This window comes from Eriocheir sinensis, chromosome 3 (assembly GCF_024679095.1).
Source record: "Eriocheir sinensis breed Jianghai 21 chromosome 3, ASM2467909v1, whole genome shotgun sequence".
NCBI classification, from domain to species: domain Eukaryota; kingdom Metazoa; phylum Arthropoda; class Malacostraca; order Decapoda; family Varunidae; genus Eriocheir; species Eriocheir sinensis.
Window position 1 is genome coordinate 11484696 of NC_066511.1, and position 20307 is coordinate 11505002.

At 41.1% G+C, this 20307-nt stretch overlaps 1 protein-coding gene across 4 annotated transcripts in view; it reads right to left on the reverse strand.

Annotated features, from left to right (window-relative positions):
* LOC127005066 (transcription elongation regulator 1-like) overlaps nt 1–20307 on the reverse strand; it is a 68231-nt gene that overhangs the window by 25650 nt on the left and 22274 nt on the right. For 2 of the 4 annotated variants that reach the window (XM_050873566.1, XM_050873548.1), the window contains exons 3-9: nt 15601–15711; nt 13981–14136; nt 8915–9263; nt 8360–8727; nt 5483–5762; nt 4655–4830; nt 2262–2395 (exon numbers count right to left, since the gene is read on the reverse strand). In XM_050873566.1, the coding sequence (XP_050729523.1) occupies nt 2262–2395; nt 4655–4830; nt 5483–5762; nt 8360–8727; nt 8915–9263; nt 13981–14136; nt 15601–15711 (1574 nt within the window). The remainder of the gene's footprint in view (nt 1–2261; nt 2396–4654; nt 4831–5482; nt 5763–8359; nt 8728–8914; nt 9264–13980; nt 14137–15600; nt 15712–20307) is intronic. The other 2 variants (XM_050873557.1, XM_050873572.1) reach the window with 2 other exon arrangements.

The window sequence follows — 20307 nt, forward strand, 5'->3', positions numbered from 1 at the left end:
GTGTTACAAAAATGTTGTTAATTATGTTCTGCTGCATGTGGAATTACAATACAAAGGTCTCACAGCAGGGTGCACTAGAAAATTTTCTATAAAACATCTTTTATGACTTTTTCTCAGTTTCGAAGTGAATTTTTCGATGACATTTGCGTCATTGGAGATCACCCAAGAAAAACTTCTGCGTCGCAGAGGGGTTAATTTCAATGGGATAAATTGCTTCCTAATTCGAACAGTCTCAATTCGAACAGTCTGAACGAACCAATTAAGTTCGAATCACAAGGTACCAATGTATCTTGTTTTCTTGTGGTTTGTTGAATTGTGATTCTTTTGTAAAAACTTGCTGCAACTTTTTGTTTAGTAGCTCAGTCTGTCTTTAGGATCTTTGATTATCATATACCCATCACTCAATCTTTCTATTGTTTCCCTTGGTTTGACTTTTTCTTTTTTTTTCTTTTTTGTGTGTGCCCTTGAGCTGTCTTCTTTGTTTAAAAAAAAAAAAAAAAAAAAAAATAACTGTTTAGGTTGTTCCTTGCACTTTTCAACAATATCCTTTTCATATCCCTTCTCTTCTTCTCTCCTTATTTTGACATATTCACTTCTCGCTATCTTAAAATCTTCTTTATTCCTTTGGTTTTTATTTCTTTTCAATCTTCCACACTCCACAGGTCGGAACCAATAAGCGCTTTTCCATTGTTTTCAATACCCTGAGTTTCGCGATCCTCGAATTTAGCGGTATACCTTCGGAACGAAGCAAGTGCAGAACTCGGGAAGGTACTGTACTCAGTAGAGGTCACAGAACTTATCTTTGAGTATTACAGGTAACTCTCGATTTACGCGAGTTTGGTTTACGCGTTTTTGAAATAACGCTGGGTCCAAAATCCAAATAAATGTTTAATTTACACGTTTTTTCACTTATACGCGATATTTTATGGAGTGGCCACCAGATGTCCCACACAACTGGACTCACACGGCGCCACGGCCACACAGCTGAGCTCAGTCCTTTCTGCGCGCCACTTGAACAATACAGTACCCACACTGCCACGCTACTGAACAACAACACCCTCGCTGCTGTGGAGTGGCCACCAGATGTCTCACGCAACTGGACTCACATGGCGCCACGGCCACACAGCTGAGCTCAGTCCTTCCTGCGCGCCACTTGAACAACAATACAGTACCCACACTGCCACGCTACTCAACAACAACACCCTCGCTGCTGTGGAGTGGCCACCAGATGTCTCACGCAACTGGACTCACATGGCACCGCGGCCACACATCTGAGCTCAGTTCTTCCCACACACCACTTGAATAACAATACAGTACCCACGCTGCACGCTACTCAACAATAGGGGTGGGCACTGGGCAGATACCAGTACCAGTACTGGTACTAACGATACCAGCAATACGGCACAGTACCGGTACCAGACTGCTCGGTACAGGTACCAATACAAGTCAGTTGCTCATGGTGTCCCTCATTTCTTCCTCACACGAGTGAGGCTGAGACAGAGTGCCTGAGGGGATATTTCGGTGACGTGGATATTCTCTCTCTCTCTCTCTCTCCACTGAATGAAGTGAATATTTATTTTTCGATAGAAACCTACCTCTTGTTTGATTTACATTGTTTTTGATTTACACGACCTCTTCAAAGACACAATACTCGCGTAAATCGAGTTACCTGTATTGATACATCCATCAAAATGCCATGGTAATAAAAAGAAATGGGCATAATACACTAATCATTTTGCTATACAAGGCCGGTGTGAGGGCCAGCTGAGGGCCTTCACATAAAGGTAAAGTTGGGGGCATACGCTATAGCAGCGCATGGCCTCGGTGCTCATCTCCGTTGCATTTGCCCTTGAGCCTGTGGTGGGAGGGAGCCCATTACCCTGGGACACAAGCCCAGTGTGACATCCGGGTTACCAGTTTACCTTCCCCAGGTTTCCCCAGGTACCCATTTATCGACCAGCCCAAAAGGGAGGATGAACAATTGGGTGAGCTGCACACCGACTGCCTGGGCCGGGATTCGAACCTGGGCCCATGGATTAGTTGCCAAGCACGCAGACCACTTGACCACGGAGGCAGATAAGCAGATGTTTAATTTTTAAAGGCCGTCAAATTGCCCAGAAAATCATAGTATCTCATCGTTTGATCATACAATGTCTGTTCTCTCTGATACTAGAATATCGCAGAAAATCGTTTTCTGGGTGAACTCATGTGGTCCCCTTAAAACTTGCTTACTAAACTAGGTAAACACATAAAACACTCACTTTGTTGTTGGGTTATAGAAGAATACCCTGCCATCCCCAGTCCACACCACACACCAAGGGGTGCCTGACACTGGCTGTGAGGAGACAGGTCGACTCAGATCCTGTTGGACTTTTTGATCCTCCATTTCACCATCCTGAAAATTATTAAAACAATTGATTGGTTAAGTATGCTTGGGGGGTTCAAATCAGGGATGCACATGTCCCCCTGGATTATCTATCAAGAAATTTGGTGGTACACAGTGTTTCTCAAAATACCTATTAAAAGTGGTGGACAGACACAATGGGATTAAAAATGGAAAATACAAAATAGGTAGGAGTAGGTAAGAAGACACCTACCGAACGGGCGTGAGCTACTCCCGGTGAGGATATATGGGAAGCGAGGAGGGTGCTGAAGCCCTTCAAAGACCCTTCCCATGTCCTCACTAACTGTTTCCCTTTTGTCTCATCAACACCAGAGAGCAGTTCAGCATGCTCTCAAAAGACAGTTCCTCTCTCTTTCTACACCACACTACATTCACACAACACACACCTTTTCCCAAAATTCAAAATTCAAAATGGCTAACGAAAACACCGCCTCTGAGTCCCCGCCTGGGGGGGGACCATAAATTCCCCCAGGGAGGACCCCTCTTCTGGCTGCTGACTAGAGAGGTGTCCTGATAACTCCTCGAACCTCCTCCTTATCAATTTTTGCAACATTCGCGGTCTTCGTTCTAATTTTCATTCTGTGGAACACCATCTCTCCTCCTCTAAACCTCACCGAAACACAGGTTTCTGTGGCTACTGACTGCAACCTCTACTCACTTGCTCTCGTGCCCATGACCTTGACGCTTCTGAATTTTCTACCATCTGGCTAAGACTTCATTGTCATTCTATTACTAAATACATCTGTGCTGTTTATCTCTCACCTAACTCTACTAACTATGTAAAATTCTTTGACTATTTGAACTCTAAAGTGGAGCACATCTTGACTCTCTCTCCCTTTGCTGAAATCTCCATCTTGGGAGATTTCAATGTTCACCACCAGCTTTGGCTTTCATCCTCTTTCACTGACCAGCCTGGTGAACAAGCCTACAACTTTGCTCTCCTCAACGACCTAGAGCAGTTGGTTCAGCACCCTACTCGTGTTCCCGACCATCTTGGAGACGGGCCCAACATTCTAGACCTCTTCATTACCTCTAATCCTTCTGCTTACTCTGTCAAACTGTTCTCTCCGCTGACTGCTCTTCTGAACTTGCTAACTGCATGCCTCCCCCCCTCCCGCGGCCCCATTGCACACGACTTTCTACTCATGCTCATTCCAATACTGTCCAAACCCCTTTTGCAAGAGTTAACCAGCATCTTCACTCTTTCATCCCTCACGCTGTTAAACTCTGGAACAATCTTCCTTCATCTGTATTTCCTCCTGCCTACGACTTGAACTCTTTCAAAAGGTGGGTATTAGGATACCTCTCCTCCCGAAATTGATGTTTCTTTCGGCCATCTCTTTTGATTCTTTTTTTGGGAGCAGCGAGTAGCGGGCTTTTTTTTTATTATTGTTTCCTTTTTTTGTGCCCTTGAGCTGCCTCCTTTGTTGTAAAAAAATAAAAAAATAAATAAAAAAAATAAAAAACTTGCTTGGCTTGTAGGCCTGCCTTTGTTCTGCCAACCCTCCCCCCAATCCAAGCTGCACTCCCGGAACGGTGAGTCAGTCAACCTCTGACTGTCTCATTTGGGAGCTGTGTCACACGTGTTATTCACATATGAGTGTCCTTAATAGTGTTATAATTCATATATATAAGTGTGCACAACAGTTATAAGTCATAAATGTAATAATATTATGGACTAAAAAATGTACGTAAATATTATTAGTGTGATAATACAATAAATGTGTCGCAATTTGAATATAATCTACACCAATGTCACCTTCTATATGCATTATATGAATGTTTTCCCTCGCGTACATGCGTAAATGTACTCATAACCTCATGATATACCTAATGAGAGAGTACATCCAGAAAAAATTACATCGCAATAACTCGCACCTTATCTACCAAAAAAATTATCAAGTCTAGAGTCCAGGCACATTGAGTTTCACCCCTGATATCGTAACTGCAGAAGTCATTCTGTCTTGGAAGACATCACTTAAGTGCCTAAAATGCACATTATTGTTTTTGTCATAATATAGTGAGAGTAAAAAATAAAAATAAATAATAAAATAAAATTGCCCAGAACAGGAGGTTGGCAAGTCTCATTGCCTCTGCCACTGAATGGGTTAAAGTCATTCAAATGTTCAGACAATCAGCCACAAGCTGATTCCTGTGATTAGAGAGGAGCTCATGTAAATTCCTTGTTAGATAAATTATTATAGTACTGCTATATTCACATACATGTACACCACTTATACATTCACACACCTTTGAGTCATCATTGTCCACCTCCATTGATGTCTGCTTGTTGTCCGGAGAAGCAGAGTCATCCCCATTTACCTTGGTACTGCTGCCCTCCTGAGAGTTATCTGTTTCAGTACCAGGAGCTCCTGGCCCAGTAGTTACTGACAAACTGATGCCTTGAGCCAAAGCTAATCTTGCAGCTGTAACAATGCAATATAATTTCAACTTTCATATCCCCAAGTATCACACAGCAATCTCTTATATGTAGAAGAAAAGTGATGCAACTCCACTACCTAGCATGTTAAATACCATATGATGAAATGGAATGATACAGCAGTTCTGGTCATTTGTGAATGAAGTTAACTGAATTATAATAAACAAATGAAACAGTTAATTGATAATATCTTATTATTTATAAATTGATATGGTGTACAAAATTTTTGTTAAAAATATCAATTGGGGTGCGGCAACATTCTCTCATCACTGATATTCATTCATTATTTCCTATTACACCTCATGGGGAGATGAGCCACAAAATAAAGTCAGAAAAGATCACTTCAAGATGGGCCACAATACATAGGCCTATTCACAAATCATCATATCCATCTGCTGGTTATGACATCACTGCTGACAATGCAATATCTAATAGTCAATAAATGGCCTTCAGTAGCAAGTGGTTATAAGTCAGAGAGGTGAGCAACCTTGGCTCCATGATTCTACGTTCAAAGAAAATCTGCCCCCTCCAATATCTCAACATTACTTTATTAGCAAAGCAATCCTATTTGACAGCCACAGGGCTCTTATATCTTAATACTCATGTCAATAAAAATAACTTTGAAAAAGTTTACTTACCCTCTAAATCCTTCATGGCTTGAGGCTTGTCCCAAACACTCTCTTGTGTCTTGGAGTTATAGTAGTAGTTCTTCCCATTAGGGGCCTTGTGCTCAGTCCAGTGTGCAGCCTGAGCCACTAACTCAGGATCCAGGCTGGAGTCATCAATTGATGAAGAGGGTGCTCCTTGAGTAACTACTGTGGTGCTGCTTGCCACCACCACAGCACTTGTCACAGTGCTTGAAATGCTGTCACTGACACCACCATTGCTGCTATTACCCCCTGGGGCATTGCTACTCCCCTGTTGGATGGTTACAAAACATTCAGTGCAAGGTTTTAACAGAGGATTATATTGCAATAAGATATTTTCAATACTTGTCTTGTATTGTAATATTATTTACAAATGAAGGATGACATTGCCACCATCACCTGCACTCAGTTTCCTACATCAAACAAGGGTAAGGAGGCTCACCAGCTTACTAAGCAAGAAAAATAAGTTGAAGGAACACACACACACACACACACACACACACACACATGAAAGGAGAACAGCTTTCCACAAAGTGGTGGATACATGGAACGGCCTGGAAAAAAATGTGGTCCATGTAAAGACAATTCATGATTCTAAGGCCAAGTTGGATTATAGAAGACAGAGACGGGACTAAGAGCGTAGCTCCTCTCCCGTATACCACAACTAGGTAAATACAACTAGGTAGATACACACACACACACACAGGTGGGAGTATGATTGCTGTCTCACCCTCCCAGAATGACTCAAATTCACATTGATTCCCTTGTAAAGTACTAGAATAGTCTACTTTTTAGTAGCTACAATAAACCCTCGCAACTAATGGCGTGCTTGTCAGTGACTGGATAGTGGCTTGAGGCAGCCTGTCTCCCACTTGTTTCAAAACACTGGCCTCTCCACACAAGTTTTACTTCTGTTCTCTTCTGGTCTCACCCTCCCAAAATGACTCAAATTCACATTGATTCCCTTGTAAAGTACTAGTATAGTCTACTTTTTAGTAGCTACAATAAACCCTTGCAACTAATGGTTTGCTTGTTACTGACTGGATAGTGGCTTGAGGCAGCCTGTCTTCCACTCGTTTCAAAACACTGGCTTCTCCACACAAGTTTTACTTCTGTTCTATGTAACTCACTCACATCACAAAATATTTGCTTGGTTTCTTCATTTTTAACCAAGAGAACGATAATGAAATACTAGTGTTGAAAAAAGATAAAAATAAGAGACTTAATTAGATGAGATAATATGAGTTGAAATGTAAGATACCACTTGGCTACCTGGTTCTGCTTCTTGTGCTTATGCATGCGTCAGTTTGTGTATGTGTGTGTCCTACAATGCGGAACCACATTGTCTAGTGCCTACAACTTGGTATAAGGTGTTTACCACCCTCTCTTTCCAATCTAATATCTGACCTAGCATTCAATTTAATATCTGATAAATCCATCGTGTTCAAAATAACTCTCTCTCATAGCATGCAACTATTTGTGTTTACAACAGCTTTATTCCATGAAAAATTGACATGGAACATAATGCTATACTACTACCACACTAATCATGCAGTTGTGGGCGGAGCAAGCGTATGGGATCCCTTGTACAGCCCTGCTGCGTGTCTCCCAGCCCGCGATGTAGAAATGTTCTAATTTAAGTAAAACCATGGCAAATGTGATCAGCAAATATGCATACACATTTAATCTTAGTATTATAACGTATGGAAGAACAGTTAACTTATTATGGATAAGATATTTGTAAGCATACAAAGAAACGTGGCATACATATTTTACAGTGTTGCTAAAAAAATGCTATACTTATTATTGAGTTTCCCTTACGTTTTGGGATGGGTAAGGGGTTTCACAATTATATTTAGATTATATCGTGAAGGAATGTACGTTAAAATAAGCTGACATAAGTATGAAAAAAAAAAAACATTAAAATCCTCGCGGCAGTAACACTCCCGGCCAACACCCAGACACGCCCGCCATCCACACAGGTGGAGAGGTCAAGTGACTCCACTCATTCACTCTCACATCATCTGATGAGGATTCATCCTAAGAGAGGAATAGGCCTATCGGGGATACCTCTTAAAAAAAAAAACGCGCCATGACTTTTACCTCTCGGGTGGTGTGGAAATAAAGTCGGTTATATATAATCAGTACACTACAATGGTAAGGACTAAAACCAAATTTATCGTATACCACAATTTCTGTATTATAACATAATAAATCATGTTGAATAAACGAGGGGGGGGGGGGGGCAACCAAGGTGGGGTTAAAACGTGGCAACGCTGTACTGCCGCTTATTCCCTAGACGCCTACGTCACAGCCGCACGTTTGAGCTGGTAGGAGTATAGTATAAATATTTCACACCCCATCTTTGACTCAAAATGTATTACCTATTTTTTTACATTTTTTTAACATAACAGTAATACACTATCATTCTACTGTCTAAAGTGATGGAGAAACTAAGGAAGTATTTTGTGATATGAGCTACAAAGAAGCTGAACTTGTTGTGAGGAGAGGCCAGTGTCTTTAGATAAATGGGAGACAGACTGCCTCAAGCCCCTATCAATCAGTAACAATTAGGCCGATAGTGGGAAGAGTTTATAGTAGCCACTCAGAAAATAGACTATAAGGCAAAGAACCTAAACACCAGTTTTGATCACATCACCCTTGTTGATACCATATTATAAAACATATGCTTGTGTGGAAAGATTAAGCTAGTTTCCAGGATGTTACAATACGGTATATGTTTAATCAAAGATTATTCAAAATCTGTTATTGCAAACTCAACATTAAAATATTAAAGAAATCTAAAAAAAATTGCAATAAGTAAATGCATCTCAGACTAACTTAGTAAGACACAAAGAAAAAAATTACCTTGTAAAGCAATGAATGGCTTACTTCAGGTCCTGACAACGAATCTGGTTCTTGCTGTTGCTGTTGGCCCCCAGGCTGCTGTTGCTGCTGCTGTGGGGGCTGCTGCTGCTGCTGGTGTGGTGGCTGCTGCTGCTGTTGTGGTTGTTGCTGCTGTGGCTGTTGCTGCTGTGGTTGTTGCTGCTGTTGCTGCTGCTGCTGCTGTTGTTGTTGTTGCTGCTGCTGTTGTTGGTCTCCCATGAGGCTGCCCTGGGACATGTTTCCCATCCCTGGAGGTGGCATTCCCCAGCCTGGAGGACCCATTGGAGGGCCAGGGGGCATCCCATGGCCAGGGTAACCATTCCAGCCAGGGCCAGGGCCAGGACCAAAACCTGTTCAAATTAAATCTTTATTAAAACCAAGACGATAGTCAGTGTCCACCATGTCTTATATATTAATAGGGTGACAGCCTAGGAATCAAACAATAAACATTTATACTGCCTTAGAGAATAATACAAAGGCAGTAATTATGGAATAAAATAAACTCCAACAGGAAAGGTTTGTAACATAAGTACTCACCTGGTGGTCCAGGTGGGACACCATATGGAGGAGGCCCCCCAGGTCCTCCAGGAAATGGACCACCAGGGGGCATTCCAAATGGAGGTCCACCAGGGGGTGGTCCCATACCCACACCAGGAGGTCCCCACTGTCCTTGAGGCCCCTGCCATCCCCCTGAGCCTTCTTCATCTCCATCTTCTTTGTCACCATTCTCTTGATTAGGAGGGCCACTGCCACCTCCCCCTCCCGGGCCCTGGTTGTTAGCGCCACTGCTGCCACCTGTGTTGCCACTAGAGGCTGGAGCCCCACCACCACCCCCTCCACCCTGACTAGGGGGTGTTACACCAGCAGCTTGGGCCATGGCTTCAACCTAAAATGAGCAAGAGCTTATTGTATCATCCTTCTTATATAACTCTGTTAACCCCTTATGGGCTAAGTCTGACAAGTTAGTTGTGTCATTTAGTGCTTTTGTGCTTTGCCTGACAATTTTACATAGGCCTTCACAAACTGCTGGTTAGTTTTACTACATTCTTTTCTAAGCAAATGACAGGTAGAGGGTGAATGATAATATCAGGAGTCTGGTGTGCTTCACCCTGCCTGAAGGCCATATAAAACTAGCCCCCCTTCTTTAGCCCTTCTCCCACTACCCAACTAGGTCTTGTCCTGTGCGTCTGACCACACAATCCTCTCCCTATACCCCCTCAAACCACAAGACACTATTACTACACCCCATCAAATCCCTTCCCATTCCTCCATCTGGCCTATTAGTCCAGTGGCAAAAGTATGATATTGGGGTGGTGTGTTTTTTGGTATATACAATGTTTTAATTTTGTTTCTAGGTGTTTGATATCTACTGATAGCAAATCAAGAGGGTGACAAAGTCGCACCCTTGTGGAAATTTTTTTATACGCACTTTTAATAAATAAATCTTTACTAACAATATGCCTACTTTTCGGACAGTATTAAATCCTTCAATATTAAACAAACAGAAGTACTGTTCACACAACACATTTATTTGACCTCTACTATATCATATTGTGATATTTTCACTCATCTTTAAAATAATATACCCTTCTTTCAAAAATAATATACACTTTTCAACACTTAAAATCGTAATATTTGATACAAAATTGAACTATACGATGTCTGAAAGGAAATAACAACAATCATGAAAATTGCCTTTGCTCTACACTAATAGCACTTAAAGGTATCACTTTAATAATGGGTGAAACATAAATGAATGAAACAAAATGTATCTTCAATTATAATCATAAGAACCCACTCTTCAAAGTCTTTGGATCTAGGTCTTTCGGTTAGGTGTCATCAGACTAGTCATCTAGCTCGTCTTCATCATGGGAGTTACTGGTTTTGGTTCACTCATTGCAGCAGTTGTCATTCCTATTGCAGCTGCAGACATGGAGCAGGCAAGATGGGCCACAACACATCCACTTCTGGCTGTTGAACATGGTATGTCTGACGAACATCCACATTTAATGATTTGCAGACTATGAGGAGAAACAGGTGGCACCTTGCCTGGCACAGTAACTGGAACCAACCCCTGACCAGATTCATCCTTCGACCAGCCATACCAAACAGGATCCAGAATGGGTGGGTCAGTGGACAAAGCAGACTTCCAGATGATTGTCTGGTAACGTGCCCAGTGTACATGCTGAAGAAACGACTCAGTTGTGGAAGGGAGCGTCTTCAATTTAGGTACAACTGTAATCTTTTTATTTGACATCTTGGAGGACAATACATCATTACGAATGGCTGACATATTGCCTGTCTGTTTTGATCCATAACAAGCACCAATGAACCTTGTGGCTTCAGAAACAACTTCATCCATCTCTGCTTCAGGATCTCCAAGACTTGGTAACAGATAACCAAGTAGCATCTGTTTCAGCGCTGTTGCCTTTCCTACACCCCGCATATATGAAACCGTGTCACAGCCTGTCATCGCATGTATTGCAAGGAGTTGCTCTGAATTTTCTCCCTGTTGTTCTGATGTTGCCTTGATGTCTATAATTTGTCGACCAGCAATGGGACTCCTCATCATTACTTCACGTGAGCTTCTGTTGATGGTAGAAATGGACGAGTAACACAAAGACGTCAGTGTCATCACACACAACCGTTAAGCTTTTTATCCTATTTGATGCCAACTGAATCATTCGCTGACCTATCACTACATCAGCTTCTTCATGTGTTGTTCTGAGATCCTGTCCTGTCCTTGTAGTATCGCTGCTAATTTCTATTGGGATTGGGTCTTTGGCAGTGATGATGAGTTTTGGTGTGTCCCTTTGTATTTCTGTGACCTTCAACAAATCTGCACATAAGATGTCAATGAGCTGGACCTTGTTTGCTGTTACTGTAAGTCACTTTCTGTGGAGGTAGTGGTGTTTCTGGTGAAAGTTGGTGTTGCCTGCTTGCATCTTTGCCAGCACGGTTTACTCTTGCGTTATTTTTGACACTTTCATCAAAGTACCGGTCAAAAATCAGGTGGACTTTAGTCGTCAGCAGTTGGTTGATAATGTTCTTGGAGAAGTTGTTGAGAAAGTCTTGTACTGTTCCACTGGCTGCCATTGTATAACCCATAGTAGTGTGCAACCACCAATGATTGTAACTTGTGGACTACATACTAGTCTACTTGATTGTTCAACTTGCAGTTTTTTCTTGAGTGTGGATTTTGTTGTGCTCCTTATGTCACCATTATCTTTAAACATTGAGGAAGGGACTGGTGACAATTCATATGATAGTACATTCTTCAAATCTATTTCCCTGGACTGTTGGAGGCACATCACCCTTGTGTATATGAGCTCAGTGTCATAGACAGGCAAACCATCCACCTTTATGCACTTCTTGCTCACAACCGTTGTGACTACTTTTTTCAGAATAACACTGTGGAATCCTTCTGGCCAAGTAGATTCAAATTCCTCCATCTGTTTCTTGCCAATGATAAGTGATTCTGCTATATTCACTTTGTCGGAGGCAATCCGTCCTGTCACAATATTGACAAGACAATCAGGATAACTTTCAGGTTTCAGTGGATCAATCAAAGTGCTCAACTTGGTATGGATTTTATATCTGTCCTCGGTATCTTTGGCTATTATGCCTGGAATCTCTTCTTTGTGGCTCGTCCAGCATCCTGACCTCCCTGTTCTTTTATCAGTGACAAGCCTTTCAGCAATGTGCTGCAGATGTGCAGGCTCAGTGCCCATCTGTCACAGTGGCTGGTTTTAGTGTGATCCCAATCAGTCCACCCGGGCCTTTACCATACCCATACATAGTTTCAATGAACATGTCTGACCAGATTCCATTCCATATTCCAAATAAACAATATATATATATATATATATATATATATATATATATATATATATATATATATATATATATATATATATATATATATATATATATATATATATATATATATATATATATATGGTCAAATAATTTGTACATAGGAACTACTAATTGATAAAAATTACGATAATCGCTTGTAAACGTTCCCCTTTTCAAATGTCAATAAATAAAATTCCCCAAAGGTGATAAAGTGGCACCCTCTTGTTTTGAGATCAGTATACATATGAATTACAGAAACTGCAATAAAACATTGTATATACTGCAAAACACGGTTAGTCAGGATTTCACTGGACTATATCACACCCTTCTCTCCCTGAGCCCTTTTGACACATCATTGTCCAGTATATAAATGACAAATATGTGTGGTTTGTACATTTCTGGTATGTAAAATCAAGCTGTTGATATATCAGACCAAAATTTAACTTAGTGAAATATGAATAATTGGACCCTGAATGTTCATGGGGGATAGATAATGGAGGAAATGCAGTGCTAAGAAATGAAGTGGCACATTAAAATAAATTTAGCTGGTTCAGACAAAAGTTTGAAAAGTGGGATTCTAGTCACAAGTCCCTTCAGTTCCCAAGGAAGATGGAATTTGAAACTTGTACAGCAAGATCATCACCCTACAATTCATTTCCTTCACTGATCATGCAGCTAATGCCCCATTTCCTAGAAAGTAGTCATACTTAATTCTGCATTTGAACTTAGTGGACATAAGTTACAGCAAGAATTAACCCTCTCGCGCACCATAAGTTTCAATAAGTTTTCTTTTCCGCGCTCATTTCAAACATTGGGTCTCTCGCCGGTCGAGGCAGTTTTTTGGTCATGTTCCCACCTCCATAATAAAAACTTTGTGTGCCAACTTTTCAAGGTAGATGTATTTATAATAGCAGAATTTTATCAGGATTCTTATGGTTCCTTCAAATCTCCAATCGGACAATTAGCACCATGAAATATTTGTGGAAAATTCAAAATATTGAGGAGCGGGTCCAGCGGGGACAGAAGTACGACTCCTGTCCTGTCCTCCACGCTGTCCCATTCCGTGCCTTCATTTCCTTTTGAATCTAAGTCTTTTTCGATCTCATCACTTTCTCTCGCAAAGTGGAAAATGCTTTCTGTTTCACTCTCACCACTACTTTCACTGTTTGAGTACAAGAGTGGGTAATATTCCTCAAGTTTCAGGGGCCTCTGTGCCATTACGTATTTACGTTCTTACGTAATTCACAAAATATAATACGCTACTGCCTGTAAAGAGAATAGAATACAAATTACACCCATTCAAATCACTGTAGTGCACTATATAACACTATTATCACTGTAATGCGGTGGGGCGCATGAGTGCGCGCAAGCCCGCAAAAAGTTTAAAGCCCACAGCAGCGAGACATGCAGATTGACTGATGAGTGACCGGAAATTGTCTTTGTTTTCTCAACCGCGCTCAAATCTGTGTACAAGGAGTGTTGCCAATTAGTTAATTTCGGAAAGGGTGAGGAAACTTACCCTCAAACAAAAAATGACGCGATTGGAGTGAATATAACTATTTAAAACTAATATTTTTGTTCAAGTTGACGACAATGGCGTGACGGTGCACTTTGGCCCTAAAAAAATTTACACTCCATTGGCGTCACGGTGCGCAAGAGGGTTAAACAACTTCACAATTCTCAGTTTAAAGCCAACTTCACTAACTACATTGCATATTTAATTAACTAACAGACTTCACACATACCTCTTGCTGCGTCAAAATTTTCACACCATCTCCTTCAGGTTTTGTCCACGTAGTCTCTCTGGTTCGGGCATTGTAGTAGTATGACTTTCCCTCACTTGTCTTTGTCTCGACCCAGATCTCACCACTCAAGTCCATGCCTCCGAGGGAATTTTGTTGCTGGGAAAGTAAGGATAAAAAGTCAATACTTACAAACAGCAAATATATCACTCATCCCTTTCTAATTGGGTATTCATGAAAATGGAGTTTCAAATTGAAAAGAACACAATACATCGCTTACAGCATAACATTGTCAACAATACAGCTGTAATTATTCAACTAAATAAGAGCTTGAAATTTATCAAAGAAATCCTGCAATATTTTTACAAATATTCACAGGAAAACAGTATATTAGGTGATTATCTATAATGCTACACTTGCATAGAAAGCTCACATCATGCAGTACAGCACAGGAACACCAAAAGCTTAAAAAAAGTGCAGAAATGAAGGAGGATATATATATATATATATATATATATATATATATATATATATATATATATATATATATATATATATATATATATATATATATATATATATATATATATATATATATATATATATATATATATATATATATATATATATATATATATATATATATATATATATATATATATATATATATATATATATATATATATATATATATATATATATATATATATATATATATATATATAAAAGACCCTCCATCATTCATGAAGCAAAACACCTGGAATTTAGTTTCTGAATAACCACCCGAGCAAACTAGCCTTAAGCTTTTCATTATTATTATTGGCTTCCAACAGCGAGTACACTCCTTCTTCCTTTGTCACTGGAGACACATTTAGCCTTTGTGATCCACTAACATCTATCCCTTCAGATAAATATTCCCTTCCCTGAAAATTTACACCTCATCTGATTTTCTGTTTATCTTTTTAATGTAATATTTGACATCTTTGCTCTTTTCCATTCTTTAAAGACAAACTTAAAAATCTATCTTTTCATTTCCATATTCCTTGTTTCACTCTAAAAAGGAATAATGTCACTCTTGGGAATTAACTATCTCCTGCCTTACACCCGTGACCAGCGTGACGTGAGCCACTACTTTACCAGTCAGCCAAAGAGGTACCCCACTCGCTGCTGGCTGCCCGAGATTGAGCCCGCGACCAGCGTGACGGGAGAGCCACTACCTTACCAGTCAGTCAAAGAGGTACCCCACTCGCCAAGTGGGTTATGGGAGGCTCCCTTATCAGGCCTAGTCGCCGCACTACTCAAATATCTATGGAAGCACTGCCAAATTAAATCAATTTGCAAGAAGTTTATTCATCAGGTTAAGCAGATGATTTCATAAGCCCTGAAAGGATTATGACCCCAACTTTCCTGCCAGGACTGGCCATGGCTCTGTGTTTGAGGACAACATGATCACCAATGCACCAAGACTACAAGCATGCAATACCAGAGGGGAAAGAATGCAAGGATTCAAGCTTTTCACCCAAAATCTACATGCCTTGACCTACAGTAAAGATTTTCAGTGGGATAGAGGGCACTATACATGCAGCTCAAGTAATTTTGCCATGAGCTATGTTAGAAACTTACATTCTGGTTGGGTTGTTGGTTTGGTGGCCCACCTGGCCCTGGAGGACCCATTGGTCCCCATGGCCCTGGATGCCCCATAGGGCCCATTGGACCCATTGGTCCCATTGGGGGCTGTAAAAAATACAAAATTAAAGAACTGGGGTCTGATCCACAGAAGAGCATAGGCTTCAATGTGTTTGGGCCAATGAAATTAAAACACCTGCTATGACAACAGCCACTCATAGGTGAGCCACTCTGGTGGCCTGAAGAGGCTGGCCTGTTCAGGTAAGCCTGGAGCATGTATGCAAAAATAAAATCAGGCAAATATTCATTCTAGCAGTCCAACAGCTTGTGTTGGATGTTACTTGCATTTTCCAGTAAGGATAACATCAAGCTTAGTCCAGTTTGAGCATGTATGGTCTACTAGGCCATCTCCAACTAAGACAATCACTGATGTGGAGAAAGTTCAAAATATTGCCCAAATGATCAAATGAAGGCTTTTGCATAAATGCATGGAGTGATTACAAGGCTATAGTGATCTATTACAATTACCTTGCAAACTTCAGAGTATGTTTGCAGCAACAATGTAATCATGATTATATGTACTGCTTTACACTCTGACATTATGACTTATTTATATTTGACACACTTAAACAACAACTAAAACAAGTTCTTAAAAAAATATCATTCACTAACACTAAAGATATTCTAATTATATCATATTTGCAAATAATTATAATAAGAACTGCTTGCAAGAGGATTGCAATATTGAGCTCTGCTAAATCTGTGGCAACTTTTTCTGAATAAAAGTAAGCAGTATTAAATCAATAAGTTGCTTTATTTTTGCTTTTTAGCAGTACTTATTCTTTTACATAATTAAACAAGGACTTTGCATCATTCTTGACGCTTTTCTTCTTTAAGTTGTTTGCCACCTAACATTTGCCCAGGCAATATTATAAGTCTGATGTGTTTTTACATACTTAACCCCCATACTCCATGATAAACTCTGTGAGTGACTTCAAAATGCATCCGTAAAATAGATGAGGACGCATGTAAATTACTCAACAATACGTGGGACAATCATATATCATTTAAAAGCTTAGAAGTTTTTCTTTGCCATGGTTAAATCATAAATGAAAAAAGGGATTATGTAAACAAAAATAGAAGTGAAAATTTTGAGGGGGAGATGAATGTCAACTGGTACAGCCATTGCAATACACCACAAATAGCTCATTTGTCTATGTCAATGATGAGCACAAACCACTACTGTCACACATTGTCATGTCCTGTCATATGCCTGAAATACTTAACTATAAAATAGTAATACAGTAGCTATTTCACTTGTAATCTGGTAAAAAATTATAATATATAATACACATCACGATCTGCACCCACACCAGGAAAATATAGCACTTGACTAAAGCCGGTATTTCACAGGAACAATTTTGCTCAGGACCCAGACCTTTGGGCGGTGACTTTCACTGAGCTGCTGAGGGAACATGACGTGCACTAATCACATGAGGATGGTACGTTTGATGGGCACTGGGCAATCTTGGTCTTGATCTTGACTTTCAGTGACTGTATACCTACTTTCAAGTAGAAATAGGTGTTGATTAATTTCTGTCAGTCATATTATGTTTTAAAAGTTATTTTTACGCCGAAAAACAAAAATGCATTTACAATAAATACACACCTCACCCTTCCTCCCTCCCTTCCTCACCTCACCTGGTTGAATGAGATGAATTTAAGAGTTGCTCAGTTGATACAAATACGGTTGGAGGTTTAAATGTAATTTTAAAGTTTTAAAGACAGGGAAAGCAGAAGGTGAATGAATAACAAGTGCTCACGAGTAGTATTGTGAAGCAAAAACGTTGGATTGCAAAAGACTTAATCAGAACCCAACTAGGAATGAATATGATGTATGCAAAGTCCATACCTATAAATATTCAAAGTAATATAAAAAAGTAGAGAGAGAGAGAGAGAGAGAGAGAGAGAGAGAGAGATTTACATAGAAAATCAGACCACACAGACCCCATGGTCCAGACTTGGTGGTCTGTCCTTAAACCTAAGTGATTTTACATTAATCAGAAGACTCCAAAACGTTGCATTTCTACTCTAGTTGATATTAAGTTGAAGGAAGAGCTTATTTTGAAGGAGTCAACACTGGACCACTGATGATGGAGCTTATTCCATTCCGTTGGTGAAGAAAATTTGGTGCAGTCTGAATTTACTTGTCTACATCTGAGTTTTACGCCATTGTTCAAAGTGTCATCGATCATAAACAATGTTGATCTGTCTACATTCGTGAAACCATTAAGTATTTTAAAACATTCGATCAGTTTTCCTCGTTTCTCAAGAGAGAACATGTTAGGATTTGTTCGCAAGGAAGGGATAATTTGAACACCTTCTAATTTAGCAATATCCTTTGCATGGTGGGAGACCAAAGCATATTCCAAGTGGGGTCTGACTAAACTGTTGTAGAGCGGAGTATTACATCTTTATTCTTAAATAAAAAGTTTCTTTTAATGAAGCCCAACATTCTGTGCTGCATCGATGCATTGCTGTGAGAATTTGAGGTTAAGTCCTTGGCGCATTAGCAGCTTTTGAGTTTTAACTGCATTTTCGTAATCAAACTTTTATTCCTCGTTCCAACTTGAAGGACCTGGCACTTGTCTAGGGCATCTCCATCTATCCGACCAAGCTGAAATTTTGTGCAAATCCTCTTGGAGGCTTTGCCTGTCTTCGTCAGTGAGAGAGAGAGAGAGAGAGAGAGAGAGAGAGAGAGAGAGAGAGGAGGGAAGGGGAGAGAAGAGGGGAGAGAAGAGAAAGGAGAGAAGAGAGAGGAGAGAAAGTGATATCGAGCAAGAGCTATCTATAAACTATCTATGAAGCTACATACATATAAATGCCTGAGAAGCAGAAAATAGCTCCAGCCTATCTGCTCAAATACCCCCTATGGTCCATAACCAGAGCCCCATCTGTCAGCATTTTGCTTACGGACGGGGCCTGCTTGACCAAAATCGTTCCCATGAAATACCGGCTTAAGCTTGTTAATATAGTAAACCTTCTGGTATCCGGGTTAATAGAGCCACGGGGGCACCCGGATATGGGAAAAAAAGGGATATGGTGTAGGTTAAGTCTACAGACCTGAAAACCCAGCTTTTGATCATGGCCTGCCATAAAGGTAACGACAGAGTACTGCATACTCATAATATGGTATGCCCCATGGCTTTGAAGCAGTCAGTCTGCACCAAGGAGTGAAATGCGCGCAATTGACATGCTCCGGGCGCTGAGAAAAGGGTTCGAGCAGCGTTGTCACGGTTAGCACTCACAGCAATCTCTCCCTGGCTTATCACAGTCCTGCTGCACCTTGGGGGGAAGTGTTATTTGGGATTCAGCAATTAGGCGCGACAGCCTCAGCCGCTAACCCATTGTTGGGGTGCCTAGTCCCGTGTTCACAGGCAGCAGCTAATGTTCCCCTGCCTGGCCAATCACAGCAGCGGGGCCTGGACCCAACCCAGAAAACCAGGTATTTGTGGCAGCTTAACCGCCCAAGTCTGCACCATCATGTTTGCGACGTAGGCTTTCAAACAGACCCAACACTGCCACAAGAAACTTTTTACGGGTCCAGTTTTACAAAACCGGAAGTCCAACGCTCTGTGCTATTTTTAGGTGCATGCCCACGGCTTTATCGCTGCGTAGCTGCGTCAGCAACCTAGTGGCTATGAGCACCGTGGGCTTTACCACCCAGGTCAACCAGAAGGCATACCAGAGCAATACCCAAGCAGTCAGGGCCAGCAACAGGCATCAAGTGCGGGTAGCCCCTGCACAATGCATCCAGCGGGACCACGGGGAGGCCAGCCACAAGAAGTAACCACGATTTACGGCCAGCCTGCACCTCCAGATCGGGCTGGCCCACGGGACTTCCAAACCCCTGCGGGCCCCTTTACTCACTTTACCGTAAACATGGTAAAATCCTTCTTTTACATGTCGGAGCGAGGGCGGTACTTATCCGCATTTCTTATTCCGCCCTCACTCCCACAGGAGTGCTAGCGGACCCGCATGCCTTCTCCATGGGGACAGAGCCCTACTCACCTAGCCCAATCTGGATTTAGGCAGTCATCAAGGCTTAAGCTAGGGTTTGCACTGTGTGTTTCATTTAAAGTGTTAAACAGTCCTTTGACACTCCCGCCATTTAAACCTGCACTGCCTTGACTCTCATCACTTCGGTATGGTCTGCAGCGCTCAGCAAGAACATTTATGTGCCAGTTGTACTGCGAAGCACACAGCTTTCCTGCGAACCTTCACACCAGGACGTCAATATCATTGCTATGTGCAAGCTGGGGCGCGCCTTACGGGTGCGGTATGCCGCCCGGGCAGAGGTTAGAGGCATCGCGCGGGCAATTTGAATGACTTTTGGCGGCATGCGACAATTTTTTTTTCTCATTTTTGGGAAAAAATCAAATATTTTTTAAAACTCCCGGATACAGGCGAGGTCGGATACGGTGCACCCGGATAACTGAGGGTTTACTGTATATCATTATATAAGCTGGGATTTGATTGGATAAGCATCCATGAGCATGGAAACAATGGGCTAATCATAAGGCCTGATGAGCAATGCATAGCCTCAAACCCCAAAAAATTTCTTCATCATAAAAGGAGAGCGAAATTTGAAAAGCGCCACGATAGTGGCATGACGGAGTCTGACACACAAGCCACAGTCATGGC